This window comes from Nomascus leucogenys, chromosome 10 (genome assembly GCF_006542625.1).
Source record: "Nomascus leucogenys isolate Asia chromosome 10, Asia_NLE_v1, whole genome shotgun sequence".
Taxonomy (NCBI): Eukaryota; Metazoa; Chordata; class Mammalia; order Primates; family Hylobatidae; genus Nomascus; species Nomascus leucogenys.
Window position 1 is genome coordinate 97,579,133 of NC_044390.1, and position 23,799 is coordinate 97,602,931.

The 23,799-nt window shown below is 53.4% G+C and overlaps 1 protein-coding gene across 12 annotated transcripts in view; it reads right to left on the reverse strand.

Annotated features, from left to right (window-relative positions):
• RIMBP2 (RIMS binding protein 2) overlaps positions 1–23,799 on the reverse strand; it is a 322,878-nt gene that overhangs the window by 70,144 nt on the left and 228,935 nt on the right. For 8 of the 12 annotated variants that reach the window (XM_030821685.1, XM_030821683.1, XM_030821679.1 and 5 more), the window contains 2 exons: positions 20,754–20,858; positions 12,240–12,290 (listed from right to left, as the gene is read on the reverse strand). In XM_030821685.1, coding sequence (XP_030677545.1) covers positions 12,240–12,290; positions 20,754–20,855 — 153 coding nt within the window. In that variant the 5' untranslated portion in view covers positions 20,856–20,858. Of the gene's footprint in view, positions 1–10,698; positions 10,720–12,239; positions 12,291–20,753; positions 20,859–23,799 lie in introns of all 12 variants that reach the window. The other 4 variants (XR_004032097.1, XM_030821681.1, XM_030821682.1 and 1 more) reach the window with 1 other exon arrangement.

The following is a 23,799-nucleotide window of genomic DNA, read 5'->3' on the forward strand; positions in this document are numbered from 1 at the left end:
CTACAGGGAGCGTGTAACTGGCACACCCATTCCCTAACGTCGTGTCTATGAAAATGACCTAACTAAAATAGGCCAGGTGCGGTGGCTCACGCCTGTAATCCCAGCACTTTGAGAGGCTGAGGTGGGCGGATCACCTGAGCTCAGGAGTTCGAGACCAGCCTGGCTTACATAGTGAAACTCAGTCTCTACTAAAAATACAAAATTAGCCAGGCAGGGTGACACGCGCCTGTAGTCCCAGCTACTTGGGAGGCTGAGGCAGGAGAATCACTTGAACCCGGGAGGCAGAGGTTGTAGTGAGCCGAGATCGAGCCACTGCACTCCAGCCTGGGCAACAAGAGTGACACTCTGTCTCAAAAAAAAAATAAAAATAAAAAATAGATTTTTCATACAACAATCTTGAAATGATAAAATTATAGCAATAAAGAAGAGATCAGCGGTTGTCAGGGTTTCAGGTTAGGGGAGGGTGTGATGAGGGAGGATACCATGAGGGAGATTCTCTGGGTGACAGAGCCATCTGTACACCTGATGGTGGTGGTGGTTACAAGAATCTGTATATACCACCAAATGCCATAGAGCTATATACAAAAACATAATAATAATAAAGAGTGGATATAAACACTGGAGAAAGTAAATTCCCCAGCATGCTACAGCGCTGCTCCCACGCCAGCTTCCCGGCTTTGAGAACACACACTGGCCACGGAGACGCCACCACCGGGAAGCCGGAAGAGGGGCTGCGGGAACTCTCCCTGCTGTCTTTGTAAATTCCCGTGAACCTAAAATTACTTCAAAATAAAGTTTTCAGAAATGAAGAGATTTTAAACAATAGGAACTAAGAATACAGGTGGCATACAGAGACGGTGGAAATAATGAAAGGTACCACCCCATCAAGGGGGCTAAGGGTGGCTGAGGTCACAGGAGCCTAAAGCAGGTTCTGCATCTGATACACACCTACGCAGCGGCCGGCAGGCTGCGGGCTGCCTGCTTTTGTTTGCAGGAGGGCGGATTGTTGCAATACAGAGGGAAGAGGGCAGACTGTCTGCTCTCACATGGTTCCGTGGGACTCCCAGAAATGACGGGGGGTGGGGGGCCAAGGATGAGGGTGAGTCGAGCAGCAGCTGCACACTCTCTGTGGTTTGGTCCCCAGGGCCTGGCAGGGCCACTCCCACACCCGTGTCCTGTGTGGGCCATAGTGGCGCTTCCCAAGGTCAGCCCCTTGGCCTGGCCCATCAGTCCATCCTCAACTCTTAGTTCAGGACTTGGCACAGGGTGGGCATTTAACAGATCACAATAAGCTGTGGGTAAACAAATCTATGCACAGAAAGTGTGGAGTACCCTTGAGTTAGAGATGAACCAGGTCACCTCTGTCCAAGGGAGACAGAAAACGGGTAGAGGAGCAGCCACTGGGTGGCTCACCAAGGAACCCCGAGACCCCTGCCAGGGGCCGGTGGGGTTCAAGGAGGGCCGCCACCGGCCTACCGAGGGGCCTGCGTCCTCTGTGCACAGAGTGGGGCCTGGAGCACAGACTCACAGGATACCTAGAGCTGAGGGTTCCCCGTGGGAGAGGGAACCCGGCCCTGATGAATACCCAGGCCTGCGATGACACAGCACGTGACCACGGGTAAGGAAAGACCACACCACCCAGGTCCGCACGAGTGCCTGAACCCCAGTGCCACAGACGCAAGACTCAGGTCCTGAGGCCAGACTCCCCTAGAGGGGCCGGACTCCTCTTCTCTCTACGGCCGAGGCTTGGGGTGACTGGGCAATGAGCTGAGGGAGGAGGGGAGGGAAAGGCCTGAACGTTCCCCAGCTGGGGGCAGTGGGCAACAAGAGTGACACTCTGTCTCAAAAAAAAAAAAAAAAAAGTCCCGGGGCCAGAGTGCCCGTGAGCAGCCAGGGCAGTGCCCGTCAGAGGTTAGTCCCGTCCTCTGTGAAACAGCCATGATGACAGAGCCTGTTTCTAGAATGTGCGTGAGAGCGGAGTGCATCAACGCGGGCTTAGTGCTCAGAAAATGGTCGCAGGTGGAATGCTGGACGCACGGAACTGCCGTTAGCAGCAGCGGCGGCGCTCGCAGGAGCAGCTGTAATCCTGGTGGCAGCGCTGGTATTGATTAGCAGTACTAGTATCAGTAGTACTGGTATTTTTATAACCTGCAGTAGTAGAAGCCTTGCTTTGGTATTTCAGCATTAACAGCAATAGTAGTATTTTTTGTAGGATAGCGTGGGTATGAGTGTGGTGTAGTAACAGTGCTGTTGGTATTAGTATTAATAGCAGCATAGTATTAGCAGCAGCAGCAGCAGCAATATTGGTATTATTTGTACTAGTAGCAGCAGTATCATTATTACTACCTGCAAGTGTACTGGTATTATCCTTCACAGTAACAGTTTGGTGTTAGTATTAGTAGCAGCAGCAGATGCAGTATTAGCAGCAGCAACAGCAGGGATATTGGTATTCTTAGCAGAGTAGCAGCCAGCCACTGTCCTTGCTCCCTCCGCAGGTTCCCCAGGGCCTGGCGCCGGGGACATCCACCGCATTCTGAGGGGTGTCGGGAGCAGGAGGCCCACGGGCAGCAGTGAGGGGGGAGAGCCAGCTCGCCTCGAGTCCCCTCCCCACAGTCCCCTCACCCCAGCCAGGACCTGGGCTCACTGCACAGGAGATTCCATGCCCTCCTGTGACACAAAGTCACTCCCTTCTTGAAGCCTGAGAAACACCCCCGGGCTCCCAGCTGCCGCCTCCTCCCGGAGGGTGTTTCTCCTCCAAGGGGTCACCAGATAGGGCCAGTGGTTCGCCATTCACAAGGGACCCGTCCCCAAGACCAAGCCACCTCCCGCCAGGCTCCACCTATGACACTGGGGGTCACATTTCCACATGAGATGTGGATGGGAGGATGCCCAAACCACGCTGCCCTGCTTCTCTCGAGGGGCTGCAGAGAGCCTGGCCCGGGGGTTGTAGGGACGCCGGCTCTGCCCAGCTTGTTCTTGCCAACTGCTCCTTACACCTCGGGGGGTCCCGGGGTGGACTTGAGTGCTACGGCAAATCACCGTGTGGACACAGCCCTGCACGCAGACTGGCAGGGGTGCCGGCAGGGGCAGGGGCAGGGCAGACCTGCAGGAACTCAGGATGGGGTGGTGAGCAGGGCAACTGGCTCTGTCCAAAGGGGCCGGTGCCTCGGCCCGGGTGCGGCCCACCAAAGGCAAAGCTAAAGCTTCTGGTTTCCCAGGAGCAGCAGGGCATCGTCCCCTCTACATCTCATGTTGAAATGTGACCTCCAGTGTTGGAGGCGGGGCCTGGCAGGAGGTGTCTGGGTCCTGGGGGCGGATCCCTCATGAATAGCTTGGCGCTGTCCTTGCCATAACGAGCAGGCTAAGTTCACACAAGGTCTGGTTGTTGAAAAGAGCCTGGCACCTCCCATACCCTCCTGCTCTCAGCACACGACACGCCTGCTCCCCCTTTGCCTTCTGCTATGATTGTAAGTTTCCCAAGACCTCCCCAGAAGCCAGCACACCCCCTGTACAGCCTGCAGGATCATCAGCCAGTGACTCTCACCTTCACACACCTTCATAAATGGCCCAGCCTCAGGCATTCCTTTATAGCAAGAATGGCCTGACACACCCAGGGAATTTTCAGTTCACGGGAAAATCTCACATTTTAAATGCTGGTGAGTATTTAAAGGCCCATCAGCAGCCTGGGCTGACAGGCATATCTAGAGATGGCTGCAGGCTGTGGCTGCTGGCCGTGGTGCTGCTCTGCATGACAGCATGGTGACACTCCCGCATCAGCAGGTTGGGTGTGTGGGGGGTCAGATCAAATGCCCTCGTGGCCCTGTAGATGCCCCCAGCTGTACCCACATAAGCCTCCGACACACAGGATGATCCCTCACTTACCCCTGGGCCTGGGGGGCCCTGGAACTTAGAATTTGCGACCCTCTGCGTGCCTATGTCCACCTGGGCATTGAGCACGCACTTACAGACAAGCTGGGCAATGCATTGCCATAATTGAGGATCCCACCCAGGGGTGGCCGGTGCAGACACCAGGAAGCCCTCACTGCCGCAAGCCTGGAGACAGTTGCCCCGAGGATGCCTGCCCGGCTGCGTCTCCACCAAGGCCCAAGGCATGCTACTCGGCGTGACCAATATCAGGAAAAATAAACAGTAAAATTATTGGCTTTTTCCTAAGCATAAGGGATGGGAGAAACGGGCATTCTTCGGTTAAAGTGAAGATGTGTCACCCAGCTCACACATCTTAGCACTGTCCCACCTTTGAACGAGCAGGGTGTGGACTAGTGAGGCCCTGCTCCTGCGGTCTCGGGCACGGTGCTCAGAGCTGGGTCTCTAGCTGGTCCTGCATGCAGATGCTGACTCGAGGAATCTGGTGGCCCTAGTCCCTGCGCAGTTCATGTGCTTTCCCCGAATGAGCATCATGGGGCCAACGCACAAGCACCCTCCGAGCAGGGCAGAGCGCTGGCACCACAGGGAGCTCACAGACCAGGCATGGAATGTACCCTCTCATGCCTGCTGGTCCGCCAGCACGTGCTCAGTAAATGCTTGTCTGCTGGGAGAATCCGCTGTGAGATTGCTTTCCCTGTAACCTACACTGAAGGTGTGGAACAGGGGCACGGTCTCCCCCACCTCAAATGCCTACCAAGGAGAACCCAAGAGTCCTGCCCACCCACACCCAGCTTGTTTGCACCTTTCCTTTAGGCTCCTTGCCTGAGCACAGCTCCCTGGCTTCTTGGCAGCAGGGAAGGCTCTCGTGACTGCCAGGGGGGTCCCTGCTGGGGCTAAGAGCTTCCAGTTGCCTATGGGGAGGAACTGCCAGCAGGAGCCGCTTCCAAAGCATGCTGAGAGAAAAGGGCAACCTGTGGTCCTGCCCCAGGCAGGTGCATTTACACCTCAATATTTATTTCCGGATACAGAGTGCTGTCCTGTCTGGGGTTGGGACTGGGCCTGGGTGTCACCCCGGCTGCAGGGATGCAGAGACACACCCAGCCCCATGGTGCTGGCTCCTCCCCATCCCGAGGCCACCTGCAGGCGCTAGGGCCTGCAGGGCACTGCTCAGAAGCAACTGAGTCCGGACCAGGCAGGAACAGATGGCACAGTCATCAGGCAAATCAACTATAATTGGAACAAGCAGCAGAGGCTTGCAAATGTGGATGTGGCTATTTCTAAAGACAAGGGGGAAGCATCCAAAGACGCCCCTGCAGCTCCTCCAGCTCCTGGCTCAGTGCCCTCCTCTGGCCTCCCGGCCTCTGTGAAGAGGGGTGATAAGCAGGCGCTGTGCTGGCAGCTGGCATCCAAACAGGGTGGTTCTGAGAGCAAGGGGCCTGACGCAAAATCACTCCAGAATCACAGACAGAACCCAGGGACGGTCCAGGCTCACCCGGTCACTTGACTTAGTGTCAGAGGCATTCAAACCACAGCGACTCCATCTTGAACAGGGGCTGGGAAAGATGAGGCTGAGACCTACTGGGCTGCATTCCCAGATGGTGAAGGCATTCTAAGTCACAGGATGAGACAGGAGGTCAGCACAAGATACAGGTCACAAAGACCCTGCTGATAAAACAGGATGCAGTAAAGGAGCCACCGAGACCCACCAAAACCAAGATGGCAATGAGAGTGACCTCTGGTCGTCCTCACAGCACATTATATGCTCATTATAATGCATTGGCTGCTAAAAGACACTCCCCCCAAGCGCCATGACAGTTTACAGATGCCACGGCAACATCAGGAAGCTACCCTACATGGCCTGAAAAGGGTGGAGCCCTCAGTTCCTGGAACTGCCCACCCCTTCCCCCCACAAAAACTCGTGAACAATCTACCCCTTTTCAGCATATAATCAAGAAACAACCGGGAATAGCCCACGCTGCTGCTCTGCCTACAGAGTGGCCATCCATTCGTTTCTTTACTTCTCTCACATACTGGCTTTCACCTTCCTCTATGGACTCACCCAAATTCTTTCTTGCGCAAGATCCAAGAACCCTCTCTTGGGGTCTGGATCGAGGCTGCTTTCCGGTAACATTAGGAGCAATTTGGAAACAAATTGTCCCATGTGCTGTCTTTATGTGATTTCATTGATCACTGGCTGAATACCTACTACGTGCTTGGCCCTGCCTGGGGGAGTCATGCATTGCTGCTGACTCAGAGAGACCCCCCGGGTAAGTTGGTGTTAGGCCATTGCACCAGGGCAGAAGACGAGGCCAAGAGGGACTTGTGGTCACACCCCCAGCGGGCAGTAGGACCCACCCAGGTCTCTCTGGCCTCTGAGTCTCTCTGTCCAGGGCCCACCTAAGCCCAAGCCTGTGCCCTCACTCACCCACACATTCCCCTAACACACTCACTGGCCCAGGGGTCACCCAGCCTCTGAACAAGAGCCAGGCAGGGCTGGTTCCCTGCTGGCCGAGCAGGCCCAGCGCCTGGGACCACAGCCCTTTACCTTCAGGCCCAGCGCCTGGGACCACAGCCCTTTACCTTCAGGGGCCCACAGACATGGTTCCATTTTAGTTTCTTTTAAAATCAGAAAAGAAGTGAAAAAGGGTGAGAAATACATAATGCATCCAACCTGGATAATACTCATCTTTATTCTACCCTAGATGCAAAACACATCTGTTAGGATTATTTTATGGAGGAAGGGACAACCCCTAAAGGCAAAGGCCACACAGCCCACAATCATCCACTGCAGGCCTGAGGCCAGACCCCTGCGGGAAGGTAGACCCCAGCCTGCCTGGGAAGCAAGCACGTTGGCCACCCCGAAAGTCTCCCAGGGAGGAAGGGGGGCTGTTCAGGAAAGATAGCCAGGCTCCTCTGAGGCCGAGACGAACCGGGGCTGATGTCACCTGCGGTTCGATGCCTCGCTCCACGAGGAGACACCCAAGGCACTTTGGAGAGAAGGCGAGGGATTCCCATCAGGGTGCCCTGAAGAATCACCACAGAGCTGCCGACACACACACGCCAAGCACACAGCACTGGTGCAGGGTCCTCACGACATTCCCCTGACCAGGAAGCCCAGATCCTCATCTCTTAGCCCAGCCACATGGTGACAAGCACACCAGCCGCTAGACTTTTCTCAAAGCACGTGAGAGGGTGTTACCAGGCTGATTTCCTGCCCTCAGGGCCTGGCCCTGGCCCTGGCACTTGGGAGCTGTGTGTCCTCAGGTAAGTGGCTCATTGTCTCTGTGCCCCGATTGCCTAATCAGCAAAATGAGGTGACAGAGAACCTCAGACAGTGGTTTCAAGGGTTAAATATGACTGTATTTCTCAAGGGCCTGGGGTAAAGTGACTTCCTGCATTCCTACCCTCTGCTACTGCTGCACACCCAGGGAATATCAGCGGGTGAAGATGGCACGGCCGGTGCTTCCTCAGTCTGGAGCTGCCAGCACTGACTTCTGATTCAGCCTTCAGTACACTCTACAGGCAAGTCCCCTCTGCCCCCACCCAGCACCTGCAGGGAGGTCAGAGTTCTGAACTGATGGGAAGCTGTGCTCTGCAGCAGCCGTTGAAGGCCTGAACTCCGGAGCCAAACTCCTGGGGCTCGAATGGGATTCTGCTCATGACTATCTGAGACCCTCAGGCAGGTCATTCATTAACCAACCTCCCTGTGTCTTGGTTTCCCCCAGACATGAAGAAGATCAGGTGAAATGGGCATTATCTTGTGGATGTCTCGATGTCTCTCCTACGCACTCTCAGGACAGGGCCCAGCACAGGGCACCTGTTCAAGGTGGTGGTGGTGCTCTCATTGTTTGCTTTTGTTTCTCTGTTTTGATACGACTCTGAGTGCCAAAGAAATTACTTAACTCCTAGCAGCTGGGATTTCCCTGCTCTCAGGTTCTTAGGTTTACAAAAAGAGCTGTCTTGACAGGCAAGTTCCTGAAAACCTCCGTTATATGTTTCAATCCCGATGCACAACTTTGCTAAACCCCAAAACTAGCCAAGGGTACTCCTTGGGCCTCAGGACTTCATGCAGTGTGACCAAGAAAAAAGACACCTCCCCGCTGCCACCGAAACCTCCTGGCCGTTCATTCTTTAGAGAACAGGGCCTAGAAGTGTCCATGGCACTGGAGTTGTGTATATGGGTACCGTGAAAGGAAAATAAATCTCGGGACCCCACAATCATGAAGCCAAAGGGAAGCATCAAGCTGGGAACTGTGTCAGCAAACCTGCCTTCCATTTTATTTCTAAATAAGACAGCCGCAAAGATTAAAAAGCTACACACCTCGCTCACAATTTACACACACAGAGATTCCTTGTGGGCCTGGATATCTTCACCTAAAACACTTCTGTGGAAGTTCACCCAGGCAATGTAAATTGATCGTTTATCTTCACAGGGGTGGGACAAAGAACTCAGCTCCTAACCGTCTGCTCACCCGAGACAAAGGTATATCTGATTGTTTCTTCCACCCTATTATTTATGCAAAAATGCAGATTCACTGAGCCAGACTAAGGCATAAATGACTATTCCTCTGCCTCCCTCTCACATGGAAATTGTGTATTCAGTGAAAGACTCATCAGAGACTCAAAAGAATGCAGCCCTTTGTCTCTTCTCTACCTATTGAAACCACCATTGCAAAATTATAACTGACACAGTGAAAGAGATCTGACCTAACTCCGTCGTGCTTCTAACCTCCAATCTGTCCTTGTTCATTCCTGGGTGTGGGCTGAATGAACTCTGTCTGTGAGGAGCTTAATGTATAGTTTAGCTTTGAAACAAAGAAGGTAACAGCCCTTTCCCAAAACAAGCCTCCTTCCCTGCCTGGAAATGAGACTGCCTTTGCAGGACTAACAAATTGGCCACAAGACTATAAATTATTGTTTAAGAGCCATGCAGCTAGAGGCTGCAAGATTCTGACCCTCCCCAAATTGCTCCTGGAAGATAACATCACTATTGTAAAACCTAAGATCAGTTCTTGTGATATTTTGCAGACCCTGCCCTCTATGGATAAACTGGCTCATCTGGTCTTGTGGCCCCCACCCAGGAAGTGACTCAGTGCAAGAGGACAGCTTCGATCCCCTATGATTTCATCTCCAACCCAGCCAATCAGCCCTCCCAAATCACTGGCCCCCTAGCCACAAAATTATCCTTAAGAACCCATCTCCAAATTCTCAGGAAGACTGACTGAGTAGTAATAAAACTCTGGTTTTCTGTACAGCCAGCTCTGCATGAATTACTCCTTCTCTATTGCAACACCCCTGTCTTGATAAATTCGCTGTATCTAGGCAACGGGCAAGGCGAACCCACTAGGCAGTTACACTATGACCCAGAAGCCCCCGCTTCAAATTTTCTCACCTTTCCAGACCGAACCAATGTACATCTTACACTTATTGATGACTCACATCTCTCTAAAATGTATAAAAGCAAGCTGTACCCAGACCGCCTTGGGCACATGTCAAGACCTCCCGAGGCCGTGTCACAGGTGCGTCCTTAACATTGGCAATGTTCTGAATTGATTGAGACCCATCTCAGACACCTTTGGTTCTCCGTGTGCTCAGGCATTTTATGTAACACGTGTTCTGGGGTGTATCCTATCTAGGCGCTCTCTATGGTATCTGGCTGAGCATGGAAGCAGGCTGCTCTGCCTAGTGGAATGTTCTGTCTACAGAAAGTCACCAATATGCCCCATTCTCCAAGGACACAAACACCTAGGCATGAAACCCCCACTGCACACCACAGGTGGTTCTTTGATGGGCGAGTGGGTGGGACTTGACAGCCATGGTTTCTCGGTCAACAGCTGCAGTGTCGGGATCAGGTTCCCAAGGTGCTCACCCTGCAAAGGCCAGAGCTTCCCAGGGAACGCACTGCTGAGAACACTCTCTGCTTCCCAGGAGCTGGCCTCACAGGCTCCCTGAACAATGCTTCTCAGACCTCAGCGGCATGAGACACATCTGGAAGGGTGATTACAACCAACCTTGGGGCCCCTCCCCGAGGGGTTTGGATTCAGCAGGTCTGAGGCCGGGCCTGAGAAGCCGCTTTGCTCACAAGCTCCTGGGCGCTGCTGCTGCCCCAGGGAACCCACTTAGAGAACCACTTGTCCAGAAGTGAGAAAGGCCGTTCCTTCCACAAACTCACCATCCAACTCAGAGGCGTGGAAAACTTTCAAAGGCCTGTCCCGGGGGCAACCCAGCCTCTCCTCCACCCCAGGGAATAGCAAGGGGGTGGTCTGTGACAGAGAGGAGCGCAGGCAGCCTCCCTGGCCCGTGGGAAGGAGCTTGCTGTCCGCACAACGCAGAGGCAGAATGGAAGGGTGTGAGGCTCAGGTGTGCAGCTTGAATTCCGATGACCGGTAACCAAATTAACCAAATTCAAGGTTATCCGCTAGGCTCTCTCAACAACTCTGGACCAAGGGTAGAATCAACCCACAATTTCTCTCCCCTGTGGTCATCTGAATCCCAGGACTGCTCTCCCAGCCTGAGAGTCACAGCCTTGGCAGGACGGGAAGAGCCATGTGTCTGGGCCTGCGCGGCACCTCAGCGAGCAACGCATTGCATTTGACGCCCGGATGAGGGGGAGGCCCTGCTCACGGAGCTCCTCGAAGCAGCTCCTTGGCTCCCCCAGGCTGAGGAACCCTGACCACCCCCCACCTGCGTCAGAAGCTGCAGTTCAGGAAGCAGAGGCAGGTCAGAGCAGGCCCAGGACTCATGGCAGCGTCCACTCACGGGAAAAGCATCGCCAAGCACGCCGGGCAGGGAAGATGCTATTCTCTAGAATACCTGCATGCTGTCCAAGGTGTTCTGCGCGAAGAGCAAAGCAAGACAGTTACAGAAAGACGCCGTAAATAAAAGACACAATTCCCAGCACATCCGAATTGCCTTCTGTTTTTCAAACCAAAGCACACTGCGTTGCGACTGTCACCACATTTGAAAGCATGCACCACCAGCAGCATGGGGTGACAGGTGACAGCGGGATCATGGTGGAGCGGTCCCTCAGAGGCGGATTGAAGCCACACAGGGTCACATTAATGGGCTCCGGGGCAACTGGGGAGAGGGAACTACCTTTTCTGCCAGGAGATGATGCAAATTAAAGTGCAGTGGATAACTCAGGCCAGGGAAAGTGAATTCTTTTCCAGGGAGATAAATCGCCATTTGGAGGTCTGTTTCTATCCTCCCAGGTTATATATTTTCCTATTTGCTATTCATCACACTCCTCCCTCCAGATAGTCATTAACTAATGGAGGCTTTCAGAAAATCCATTTTAATATATAGGATGATAATGATGAAACCTTTTCCTGTGGGAGGAATAGACTTTAAAAGGCAACGTAAGAGATGCACATAGCCTGTTTTAAGTGGCTACTGCTCCCCCGGGGACAAGGGACAAGGTCATTCTGAAGAGGGCAGCCTCTTCCAATACTGGGAAACCGTGGCCTCTCTTAAGGGAACATTACCGGGAGGAGGCCACCCCAGGGCTGATCCACTTCTATGTAAATCTCTCCTTGTGGGGTGGTGAATTACACAATCCTTGACTTCAGCAGGAGGGGGCCCCGGCTCACCATAGCCCAGCCACTGTGCATGATGGATGCAGACAACGGAGGCCTCAGGGGGACCCCATAGCCCTCCCTGTCTGCCTGGCTACTCACTCCCAAGGAGGCTGGCATTGGACCAGGAGCCAGGGACAGGGGTGGTCACTCCCAACACGCCACTCACACAGGTGAGACGTAGCCATTGTTTCCTTCCCAAGGCCCCAGTGGGAAACGTCTTTGGGAGGCAGGAGAAGGCCACTCACATCGTGTTTGCGAGGACCACACCCGGGGAAGTGCCTCAGATGGCGCTGAGGACTCTGATTCCCCAGGACCTCCTTTCTCTGACCCTAGGATAAGTGTCATACCTTAAAAAGGTACCCCAAGGCAGTTCATCAGGGGCCAGGATGGCCTCCGGAGGGTCCACTCGCCTTTGCCCCTGGGGCAATCAATACACAAGCAAGCAAGTGAGCCATGACCCCTCGCTTTCCACCCAGGAGGAGCCAGCAGAGGACAGCAGATCACACCTGAGACACACAGTTCTGAGTCTGGATGTGTGGCCAAGGGAAAGCTGCTTAACCTCTCTGTGCCTCAGTTTCCCTGTAAGAACAGACCCGGTCCTGGCACCTGTCATACTGATTGCTTGTGAGGACGACATGAGAAGACACATGAACAGCATCTAGTAACTGGTGCACCAGGCACACTTCATAAACATCATCTATTATTTCTAGCAGGCATCAGTGCAACTCTCCCCAACATCCCCCACCCCCGGGCAGAAAGCAGGGGCACACTCCTTACCTCTAGCAGCCGCACTGCGCCTTCATGCTCCTTCTTAGCCTCAACCTGAGCCTTTTTTATGATGAAAAGAGAGAAAGGAGTAAATGTTCAAAGGGGAAAGAAGACAATCGGATCAATGTCTGAATCAGTGGGGGCGGGGGATCATTTATTTTTATTCCTCTAATAGAGGAATTAAAATTATTCCTATATTCATTATTTCACTTTTATTTGAGTTTCAGAAATACACGTGCAGGTTTGCTGTACAGATAAATTGCACGTCCGGGGGGCCTGGCACACAGATTATTTCTTCACCCAGGTGATAAGCTTAGTGGCAGAAACATCCCTCCAACACCTCTCACAGCACCTTCATCTGCCCATACGTCTGATGAACTGCTTTGGAAACAAAACCTAATCCTGCAGACTTGACCCCCAATCAGCTCTAGATTCCCTGAGACCTCACCAGGCCCTGGAGGAGGAGCCAGGGCTGGGTCCTGAGCACGCAACAGGCCTTGGCACCTGCAGCCTGTGGCAGGGCCGCCCTCCTCAAAGCACTGGCAGCAAAGCCATCTGGGACCCACAGAATAACTTCACACGTTTCACTACAGAAATGTCTCGGGATGGCTTCTGCCTGGGCAAAGGGCAGATTCAAGCACATCTGAGATGGAACACTATTATTTCTTGTCCTCACAGGCCTGGAAGTGCCAGCATCAAACACTGTTATTTCTTGTCCTCACAGGCCTGGAAGTCCCAGCATCATCATGATGGTAAGGGCCTGTCGTGTTTGCCTGCCTGGCTTCGATGCCCTCCTCTCCTGGGAAGAGCCTCTGGACTGGCTGGAGTCTGGCCCTCTCCTGTGCTAAGCACGGTCTGGACCCTCAGCGACTGGTGACCTGGGTGGCCTGGGGCCTACGAAGGGCAATAGGCCTCTGCCTGAGAATGCTGCAAGAGAGGGAGGCCCCTTTCTATTGGACTTTGGCTTGGGAAGAGGTGAGACTGGAGCTGCTGTAGCCACTTTGCCACCAGGAGGGTCAGGGCTGGAGTGGCCGGGGGCCTCCACAGGGAAACCAAGGCTGAAGCTGATCCAGAGGAGGGCAGAGAGCAGCCCAGTCCTGGTGATATCGGGGAGGCCTTGGATTCTGCTGGGTCTGAGGCCAGCAGATTTGAGCCCTGGATCCAGCCATGTCCGAAGCCACATTTTCAATGATGGGCACAAATACAATTTCCTGTTTGGGTTTTCTGTCACTTGAAACCAAGAGTGCTAACCAACATCATCCTCAACTGTAAAAGCATGGGGCACTTCCTAAAGTACGAGATAACGAACGTCATTCTCAACTGTGAAAGCATGGGGCACTTCCTACAGTGCGGGATAACGAACGTCATCCTCAACTGTGAAAGCATGGGGCACTTCCTACAGTGTGGGATAACCAACATCATCCCCAAGTGTGAAAGCATGGGACACTTCCTACAGTGCAGGATAACCAACGTCATCCTCAACTATGAAAGCATGGGACACTTCCTACAGTGTGGGATAACGAACGTCATCCTCAACTGTGAAAGCATGGGGCACTTCCTACAGTGCGGGATAACCAAAGTCATCCTCAACTGTGAAACCATGGGGCACTTCCTACAGTGCGGGATAACCAATGTCATCCTCAACTATGAAAGCATGAGGCACTTCCTAAAGCGCGGGATAACGAACGTCATCCTCAACTGTGAAACCATGGGGCACTTCCTACAGTGCAGGATAACCAATGTCATCCTCAACTATGAAAGCATGGGGCACTTCCTAAAGCGCGGGATAACGAACGTCATCCTCAACTGTGAAACCATGGGGCACTTCCTACAGTGCAGGATAACCAATGTCATCCTCAACTATGAAACCATGGGGCACTTCCTAAAGCGCGGGATAACAAACGTCATCCTCAACTGTGAAAGCATGGGACACTTCCTACAGTGCGGGACACTGGAGTTCGGTTTCCTGAAGCTGTAACGAGACAGAGAAGAAAAGACGAACCAGGCTCCCGCCTGCAGCACAGTCCACACTGTGCACCCCTCACACTGACATCAGCATCTCCCAAACATTCCCCGTGGAGCAGGAAAATGGGGGTTTTTAAGAAGCATTATTTTCTGACACCAGAGTGCACCTAGCTCTTAAAACGTGGAGCACTAATAAAGAATCCATATGCTACGCTGCGACTTACATTTAGAATTCTCAGTTTCCAGAAAAATATTTCCTCTAGCTGCCTGGAGAATAATTAGTGATGGACGATTCAACATCATAAATACACAAGTGAACATTATCTTAACAGCTTCTACTTCTCACTCGCAAAATTCCGTGGGCTGAAAAGAGGGAAGAGCTCGGCTTCCCCAGCCAAGGGGAAATCTGCCATTCCCCGGCTAAAAATGAAGAGTCGTCTGCGGTTTCTGCAGAGTTCATTCATATGCGTTCCATTCTCACATATTTCCAATGAGAGTTTTAAGAGCTGGGCAAGTGACTGGAACACAGCACGTTAATTACACCATTCTCAGTTCAGCTCAACCGTCGAAGGCCGAAAACTGTTCCGTTCAAAGCAAAAACCAGCAAGAGCAACAATAAATAGCAAAATAGAAAAAGAGACAAGCAAGCAGGGAACATACAGGGATTATGTAAATGATGCCACCATTGACTCAGTTGAATCAAAGATAGTTTTCAACTGGCAGGATTGAAAAAAAAGACAAAACAAAAAATATTCCAGCAGGCTGTTAAAACTCAGCCAAGCTGGCAGTACAACTTCGCTTCCAGCTTCAGATGAAAACCAGTGTATTTTTGCAAGGCTACTTGCAAGCTGGGCCATTTGGGCAATCAGAATAGACTGTTAAAATTGGCAGCGCTGAATGCTTACAAAATCCAAGCAACAGCTTAAGCGAGGCTCATTTAGGGCACAGGGAAAGTGTGACCTTTACGGACAGTGGTTTCTGCAGAGCAGGGAGACTGGAGCTCCCGACGCTGGAGGAAGAAGCCTGAGGAACAGGCCGGTTACCCAGAGGATCCGCTATCCGGGAGGGTGGGCAGGCCCTGCAGCAGGAGAAGCAGTAGCATCTGGGGAGACAGCACTCACAGAAGGGAGGGCAGATTCCCTGTGGCTGAAGTGCTGGGCATCTAGCTGGGTTGGATGGGGCACAGAGCAATAAGCCGTCCAGGCCCCTGGCGACTGTGATGGGACAACGGGCATTGGCTTAGATGGAGCAGAGTGAGGGGCCTCTGGGTGTTATGAAACATTAGCTCTGCAGAAAAGTCAGTGAGACTCAAGGAACTATGCCGAGGGCTACAAGGACCTTCAAAACAGGAGTTCCGCAGAGCTGAGGGCTGATGGACATTTTCTAATACTCCGGGAGCACACAGGATTAGGGCAGACACCACCTGAAGTTAACACAGAGGGTCAGCTATGACCCACCGCAGCCATCCACACACAAGTGAGGCCGACAATCTGAGGGCAGCACAGCAAATTCAGTCAAAGCATTAACTATGCATCGGGCAGTGAGCTCAGCTTCTCTTAGTATCACACGTTTCAGTAATAGCCTTAAGACTGAAAGCAGTCATTCTACCACAGTAAGAGGAACTGTAGACCGAAGTAAAATCGGTCAAGTCTGCAGATGAATTATAAATATGGAAAAGCCCTTTAGCTCACACCACTGGATTGTCATAATTGCCACTTGTCACAAGACAAGGATGTAACCTACACAGGAAACTGAAAGTCTGAAGCAATGGAGCGCAGCCGGACTCCACGCTGACCGTTCACCTGGAGAGGAAGCCTCAGGGTTTCGGAATCGGGTCTCAAGTGGACCACGGACATGTTAGCCTCAGCCTCCTTATCCGTAACATGGAGAAAACAATGGTGCCTCCGCCCCGCAGGTTACACGAGGGCTGACTATTCATTGATTCGCTGCACAGGCATTTACTGAGTGTTGATGAGAACTTATCGTCAGTCATCTTATCCATGGGATTTTGACCCTACTGCCCCGACTGATGGAACTTCATCACATCTCCAATTCCTTCTGTGCCCCTGAGCACCTCCGCCCATCCAGGATTTTCTGGGGAGCTCCTAGGGGTCAGGTCATGTCCTATGAGTCTGATGCGCCTTTCATGGAGCTGAAGTGCCAGCAGGTGGAGGTGGGCAGTCAGCAAACAGCCACATGAGCAAGCAGGCATGTTTTGGCATCAGTAAACGGGGCGACATGCCCTCTGTCTGGGCATGGAGTGGCGTCTGGTCTGAGGGAGACTCAATGAGAGAAATGAACCAGTTCTCTGGTTCAACAACCTGGGGACCAGGCATTGTTGATGAGGGTCCCCGAGAGAGGACTGGCTTTGGCACGGTCCAGGGAGAGGAGGAAGCAGCTGCAGCATGGGGAGCGGGAGGAGCAGCAGAGGTGGCACAGCTCAAAGGAGGCCACGCCTGCACTCCGGGTCCCAGCCTGGACACGCCGCACCAGCGGATTTGTGCCCAGAGTCGCTTCTACCATCGTCGTGACCATTCACAGCCTGTTCTCACACCGCCCCACTCCTTGCTGTGTTGCTGGGACTTCGCTGACACGAGACGCTCCGTAAACGTCTGTTGAGTGAATGGACGCAGGGATTTGTGAATGAGCTCTTGCTCCCCGTCTCCAGGAAGCACGCGTCTCCTGGGAGAGCCTGAGGTTGCCAGCAGACAGCATGGCTCCTGGCTTGGCTGCCTTTTGCCTTTTTAAACTGTGTCTCTGCTCAGCTCCCAGAGACGAGGGCTGCAGCGTGAGCTCATCGTCCCTGGATTCCGGGAGGAGAGCCCTGGGCATTTTCATCACTCATTCGTCATTCACCCATTTGTTTATTTCTGCGATTTAACAAATGCTTTCCCTGTCACATGATCTCACGTGCTTCTCCCGACCACGTGCCGGGCAGGAGGACAGGTGGAGCTGCCTGGGAGAAACGTGCCTCTGGACAAGGTGCTGGGATGCAGGCCCCTGATATTAGACACCTGGATGTCCAGCATCCTCTCAAGGGTGGTCAGGTCTGGAGGTGAGGCTGATCCCACAAAGGAAAGTACTGCACAATGTGGCACAATCCACCTGTATTTCAGGAAAAATAAACTGCTGCCTCGCATTGCACATCAAGAAAAACAACATTATAGGATGGAGGAAGCTGAGGATGAAAGCACAAAGAGGCAGGGAGGAGACCCCCAGACGGTGGGGAGGGGCATTTCCAGGACCCGGACTAAAGGAAGAGGCCAGGGGCTCTAGGCAGGCGTCTCCAAGGGGAAAATGGAATCAGAAGTTCCCTGGAGGACTGAGACTCTCTTGAGAGGAATTTTACAGCTCCAGCAGGGAATTGGGGAACAAAGGAATGATGGGTACACAGAGAAGAAAGACAACAAGCAAACAACAAAGGCAATTAACTCCAGGGAAAGGAAGAGCTGTACAAAAACGGGAGATGCTGCCGTTTACAGAGTTCAAGGAGTTCAGCAGAAGTGCAGATGTTGGTGAGGACAGAGGGGAGTTCCGTGTGGGACATGGCGTCAGAGGCCCCCAAGCAGTGGTGTCAAGCAGAGGGTGACTAAAGGAATTGGGGCCAGTGGCGTCATCTGGCTTCCGGGTCTAAATCCGGGAGTTACCATGCAGAGGTGGTGCTGAAATCCACGTGTCTACACGAGGTCACGAGACACTGAGTATAGACTGAGAAGGGATGTGACTTGAGGACTGAGTCTTGGGGTCACCTGTGATGTGTAGGGGGGCTGGTGTGGAGAAGGAAACCAGGAGAGGGTGGTATCCTTGGAGGCCGTAAGCTCAAACTGGGCCCCCGGGTCAAAGAAAACGAGGACAGAGAACTACCCATTGAACTGTAACCTCATGTATGGGTGACACTAACAAAAGCCACTTGTTGAGGGTGGGGTCCCGTGACGGCAGATTCAAGAAAGAGCTGGGGTTGCAGAAAGACAGAAGAGGGTCACTCCTTTGAGACAGCTCCACAGCCCTCTCATCAGAATCATCTTTGGGCCTTGGAGAGTCCAAAGACGACTGCTGACTTCTATCTTGGTAGGGGGATGAGGGCCAGTCTTCAGCTGCATGGTGGAGGCACCACTGCCTGGTGGGGCAGGCACTCCAGCTCTATGCCTTAGGCCCAGATTCAACCCCTGTCCCCTCCCTGGCTGCACCCCAGCTACCCGGCCTTCCTGCTCTTCCCTGGATGCACTGGGCTGGTTCCCAAGGGGGCCCGTGTGTGCTGCTCCCTAACCCTCGCACACTCCTGCCCCAGCCCTCGGCGTGGTGGGCGTCGTCTGCTCCTTGAACTGTCACCTGTATCTAAAGTCACGGCCCCATCAATCTGCCACTCCATCCTCTCAGCTCCCTTCACCCCTTGCCATCATCTGGGCTTACTTGCTTTTTCAATGACTTGTTCATCTTCCTTTTTTGGCCTGGGAGGGCAGAGCCGTGTCCCACTCGCGGCTGTGTTCCTGCTTCTGGAACGGCAGCTGAGTGGCTGCTTGGAGGGGCAGAGAGCTGACCCCTGGTGAATGACCGTACGAGGGAGCTAGTCACAAGTGCGGCGTGACGACCACCCACGGTGGAAACTGAATGCAAAGATGAGCTCTGGAAAGAAGTCCCGGATCTCATTCCACTCAAGAGTCAGACTTCCTCTTCTCACGCTTAAAAACTACATCAAAGCCTCCAGAAATTACAAAATTGGCCCATTCATATTTCATCCAGTTTCTCTCCCTCTGCCCCCAACCCCACTGATGAAGCACCAGTGTGTCCAAAACAGAGACAACGGTGAGTGCGGGGGGATAAAGAGCACAAAGAGAACTGGACAGTACACAAAAGAGATAACAGACGCGGAATAACAGAGTTGGTTCCAGGTCATTCTCCTTGGCATTGAATGCTTAGTAAATATAACTCCAGGCTCCTAGAGAATGTTCTGTTGAGAGGAGACATCCTGTCCCCTTCCTGGACAGTCTCTGTGTTTCTACAGACTCATTATCTGTCTCAGACTGTCCCCGCCTGGGGACGTGGCTTCTGGAGTGGCAATGAATGAGCACAGGTACCATGGGGCGTGGCCCGGCCGCGGGAAAGGTCCTTGAGACATGGCAGGAGAAGATAAGAGTAATATTCCTGCCCATGTCCCAGCAATATCCCTTGCGGATAACATCTAATGAAATATTGCTGTTCCGGGTGCCTGCCACCTTATTATGACAGGTAATAAGGGCTGTGAAGTTCCCATCAGCGCTGGCTTAATGAAATCTATCCTTAATATGATCTCACGCTAAATGATTAGAGAAATGGCATCTGAACTTATCTACCTGTTTCAACAAGCTCTGCTAATAAACTCTGGAGGAGAAACACTGCTCCGGCAGATTCCTATCGCCCCCCAGGCTGGGTGAATGACTGTGAGTCCTTTGAGATCCAAGACCTGGAGAAGCTGTCCGATGGATCGAGGGGCCACCGAGGGCAGAGGGGTGGCCCATCTCAGCTGGCGCCGGGCGGGAGGCTGCAGACCGGCCAGCTGCACTCTAGCCATAGGGGTGGCTGCCCTGCCAGGAGGAGGAGAGGGCAAGGCTGGGTGGGGACACTGGGCTCTGGAAGGAAATGAGATGAGAACTGTTCACAGGTCCTCACCTTCCGATTTCTTCCTGGGGGCACCCCAAGCCCATAGGCTCCGGGAGCACCACCCTCCTACCTATTTGGAGAGAGACAGCAGGACCGTGGCTGAGGACTGGAGTGGGGTGAGGTTACCTTTCTCAGTCCCCAGACCCATCACAGGTGCCCAGGAGGCATAAATCCCAAATCACTCAGTCCTTCCTTCCCTCCTTCCCTGGTGCCTCTCTCCTTTCTCTCCTGATTTCTTTTCCTTTCTGTCTTACTATCTTCCCTTTTTCCTTTCTTACTGGGATCTGCCTATAAATATTGCTCTGCAACTCAGTTTTCTCACTTGATAACACGTCATGCAACAGCCTCAAGACAGCAGAATCAAACCACCAGGATCCTTTTCGCTGACATCACATGGTGCCTGGTGTGGATGGACCACGGTGCACACAGCCATCACCCTTAGGTGGGCATCAATTGGGTCCAGTCCCCGTCCCCACTGCCACACAGCAGCACTGCAAGAAAACAAAACTCCTTTTGAAATGGTTCCTGTATTCCTTGCAGGGCATCGTCCAGGATGGGGGTGGCAGGGTCACCCTCTGTGTGCACTTTTAGTTTAAACGGATGCTGCACATTGCTTTTTCCAGAAGCTGAAGCAATTCACACCCTGCCAGCCACCTCTATGCATGTGCTTTTCCCTACAACCTCACCAGCATCAGAGGTTAGAGCTTTGCATCTGCTTTCACGTTATAAAACGTGAACACAGGTCTACTTAAGAAACACCAGAGCAGGAAAGCAGAAATGACTCTGAATTCTTCTGTGCAAGGAGAGAGGGAGAGGCCTGGGAGCCGAGGCTGCAGGTTGGCCGCTCCACCACACCAGGGATCCCCAGCCCACCCGTGGACTCCCTGCCTTGCACACCACACCCGGCTGCCCGCCACTTACCTTCTGCAGAAGGTCAATTTCCTGCTGCTTGGCACTGAGAACAGCCAGGGCCTGCTCATGCTCCAACTCCAGCTGCTGCCGCCGTTCAGCCGCCTCTCGCATATGCTGTGGGGACAGAGAGGGGCCTGGATGAGCAGGGCAGCCTGTGCCCATGGGCGTGCATCCTACACCCTGCACCAAGCGGGCTCTGACTCAGCCCGGTCACTCCAGAGCAGCCCCTCACCGCCCCGCAGGGCACCCACCTCCGTGCTGCCAACAGGGCTCTTCCAGAGGCGGCACTCCCAATGGGGGAGCCATGACATGAACAAGCCCCCCACCCGCCACTTCTCCTCCGCAGGTTCTGAATGCAGCGAGCATCTGAGCAGAACTCTGTTCTCATGCAAAGGTGCCTTTCTTCTTTTTGCTTGTTTTGAAAAATTTAATCTCCCTCCTCTGACTTTTTTGCCCAGGTCCTTTGTATATAACAGCAAAGGCTTATTGATGTTGTCCTGTGTGCCCAGCACTGGTTCAGGGTTTTATCTGCATTCAAGTCATATCATCCCCATCATAAGCCTAGGAGGTAGGTTCTTTAAGTAGCCTCATTCTACAGAGAGGGAAACTGAGGCACAGGAAGTCATCCTTGCCCATCACACAGCTGGGAAGCAGACACCTGTTCAGAATCCAAACCCAGAGTCCACACCGTCCCAGGCGCTTCCAAACCTGAGGCTCTGGTCCTGACTGCCGACTCCAGCGAACCAGTGCACTCCGACCCGGGAGTCCAGATTCCTTCACTTACCCCTCTGGGAAAGTCACAAGGTGGCCCCCATCAGCCAGGCCCATTTTCTGCAGCAGAGAGGAGGAGCCGTGTTCCTGGCTCTGTCCTCTCCTCCTGACAATCCGTCTGTCATGCTTGGAGGGGCGGTGCTTAATCCCCAGTACCCAGGGTTCAACTCTCACCTACTCGCCCTCTGCAGGTCCTTCCCCCCTCTCTGATGGGTCTCACGAGCCCAGAGTCACCATCGGGACCCTGACAGTGAGGACCGGGCCCCCAGACCCATGAGGCTCACAGCAGTGACCAGCCATGAACCGTGCGGCCTGCAGGAGGAAACGCATGGGAAATGACATCGGGTAGAAAAGGCTACAGCGGGCGGGTGGGTGGTCACTGGGGCCCCCAAGCCACTCCTGGGGGCTTGGACAACCAGCTGTAAGATGCTGGAATTTCACTATCATTTCCTTTCATTCATTCACACACACACACACACACACACACACACACACACACACGTGTGGTGATTTCGTGGTCAACATTGTAAAATCTGGGTCTTTTATATAAAATACCAGATTCCTTCAAAAATGGGAAAAGTTGGCCACGCATGCCTCCAGGAAAGGACTGAGAAGGGAGTGGGAGCTGTCCCTTCCGATGGCGTACACCCCTGATGTCTGCTGCCCCACGGACCTGCCTCCCGCGTCCCCTGACATCCGAGGGCCACACAGATGACCCAGGTCCTAAGGCAGGTGCCTTGACCCAGCGAGGCATGGGGGACCAACACACCTTCCTCCTGGGCTGGAACTGCTTGGTCATTTATTTTTTATTATTTTATTATTTTACAATTCTATTGATTTTTAGCCTTTTACTCATTTTTATTTATTTTTATTTTTTTGAGATGGAGTCTTGCTCTGTCACCCAGGCTGGAATACAGTGGCAGGATCTTGGCTCACTGCAGCCTCCACCTCCTGGGTTCAAGCTACTCTCATGCTTCAGCCTCCCTAGTAGCTGGGATTACAGGTGCCCACCACCATACTGGGCTAATTTTTGTATTTTTAGTAGAGAAGGGGTTTTACCATGTTGGCTAGGCTGGTCTGGAACTCCTGACCTCAGGCGATCCGCCTGCCTCGGCCTCCCAAAGTGCTGGGATTACAAGCGTGAGCCACCACACCCAACCACCTTTTACTCATTTTTATTTCGTTTTGGAGTCTTAAAGCCCTGTAGCCTTCGCAAGTCATGAGGTCGGGCACACACGTCCAAGAGAAGGTTAACGTGGTTTCCTGAGACCGCTGCCAACTCAGCCTGAGCTGGAAAGAGGAGCCTTCTTTCCAGGGGGGAGGCGAGGGAGTCCCTGCTGAGACTGGCAAGCTGCGAGGGCAGGGGGGCACCCAGACTCGGGGGGAGGGGTGTGGTGCCCCACAGGAAGAGCAGGTGGCGAGGGCTTGGGGGGGCACCCAGGTTCGGGGGTGGGAGTGGGGCCCTGCAGGAAGAGGCAGGCAGCAAGGGCAGGGGGCACCCAGGCTCGGGGGGAGGGATGTGGCCCTGTGGGAGGAGGCAGGTGGTGAGGGTGGGCACCCAGGCTCGGGGAGAGGGGTGTGGCCCCGAGGGAGAAGGCAGACAGGCCGATTACATTCTTCTTGCCAGTTTCCCAAAGGTAGCCCTACTGCTACCTTTTTTGCTGCCTCTGAAAGCTCCTTTCTTCTGGGAAATACCTTGAAACAGAACCACTTTAACTAAGGATGGGGAAGGCCTCTACTTTTCATTTTGCAAAGCGCTGTGGTTGGTGGGATATTTTGTTTGTGTTTAAAAAGTGAAGTCTTCCTCCCGGCCCATGTTTCAGGCACGGCGACCTCACGTGCTGGTTCATCCACATTTTTAAGCTGAATAAACTCAGCATCCTCTCTGCTGTCTCCAGAAGAGGTTCCCAGTGAACTTGGAAGCTGGAATTACCCTGCACCCCCACAGATATCTGGGGGCTTCACTGTTGCTATGGGAACTCTCACAAGAACCCGGGATCCTGAGAATATGGAATTCCCTAAAACATGAACAAAACCCCATGAAACATGGGTGTCGCGGTCAGTGGCCCTCGCCGGTTCACGCTGGGGTCGGATGGGTCCCAGGGAAACACCGGGCTTGTATCTTCCCACGTTGATTCCAGCTCTGAGCCTGGGCAGGCCTGGCCCTCCTGGGAAGGAGCCCTGGGTATTTGCTGCACAGCCCTCCCGAGATCCGCCTTGACACACCGCTCTCCCCGCCCGCTGGGCTGTCAGCCCATTTGGGCCTCGCCATTTCTAACGGTCT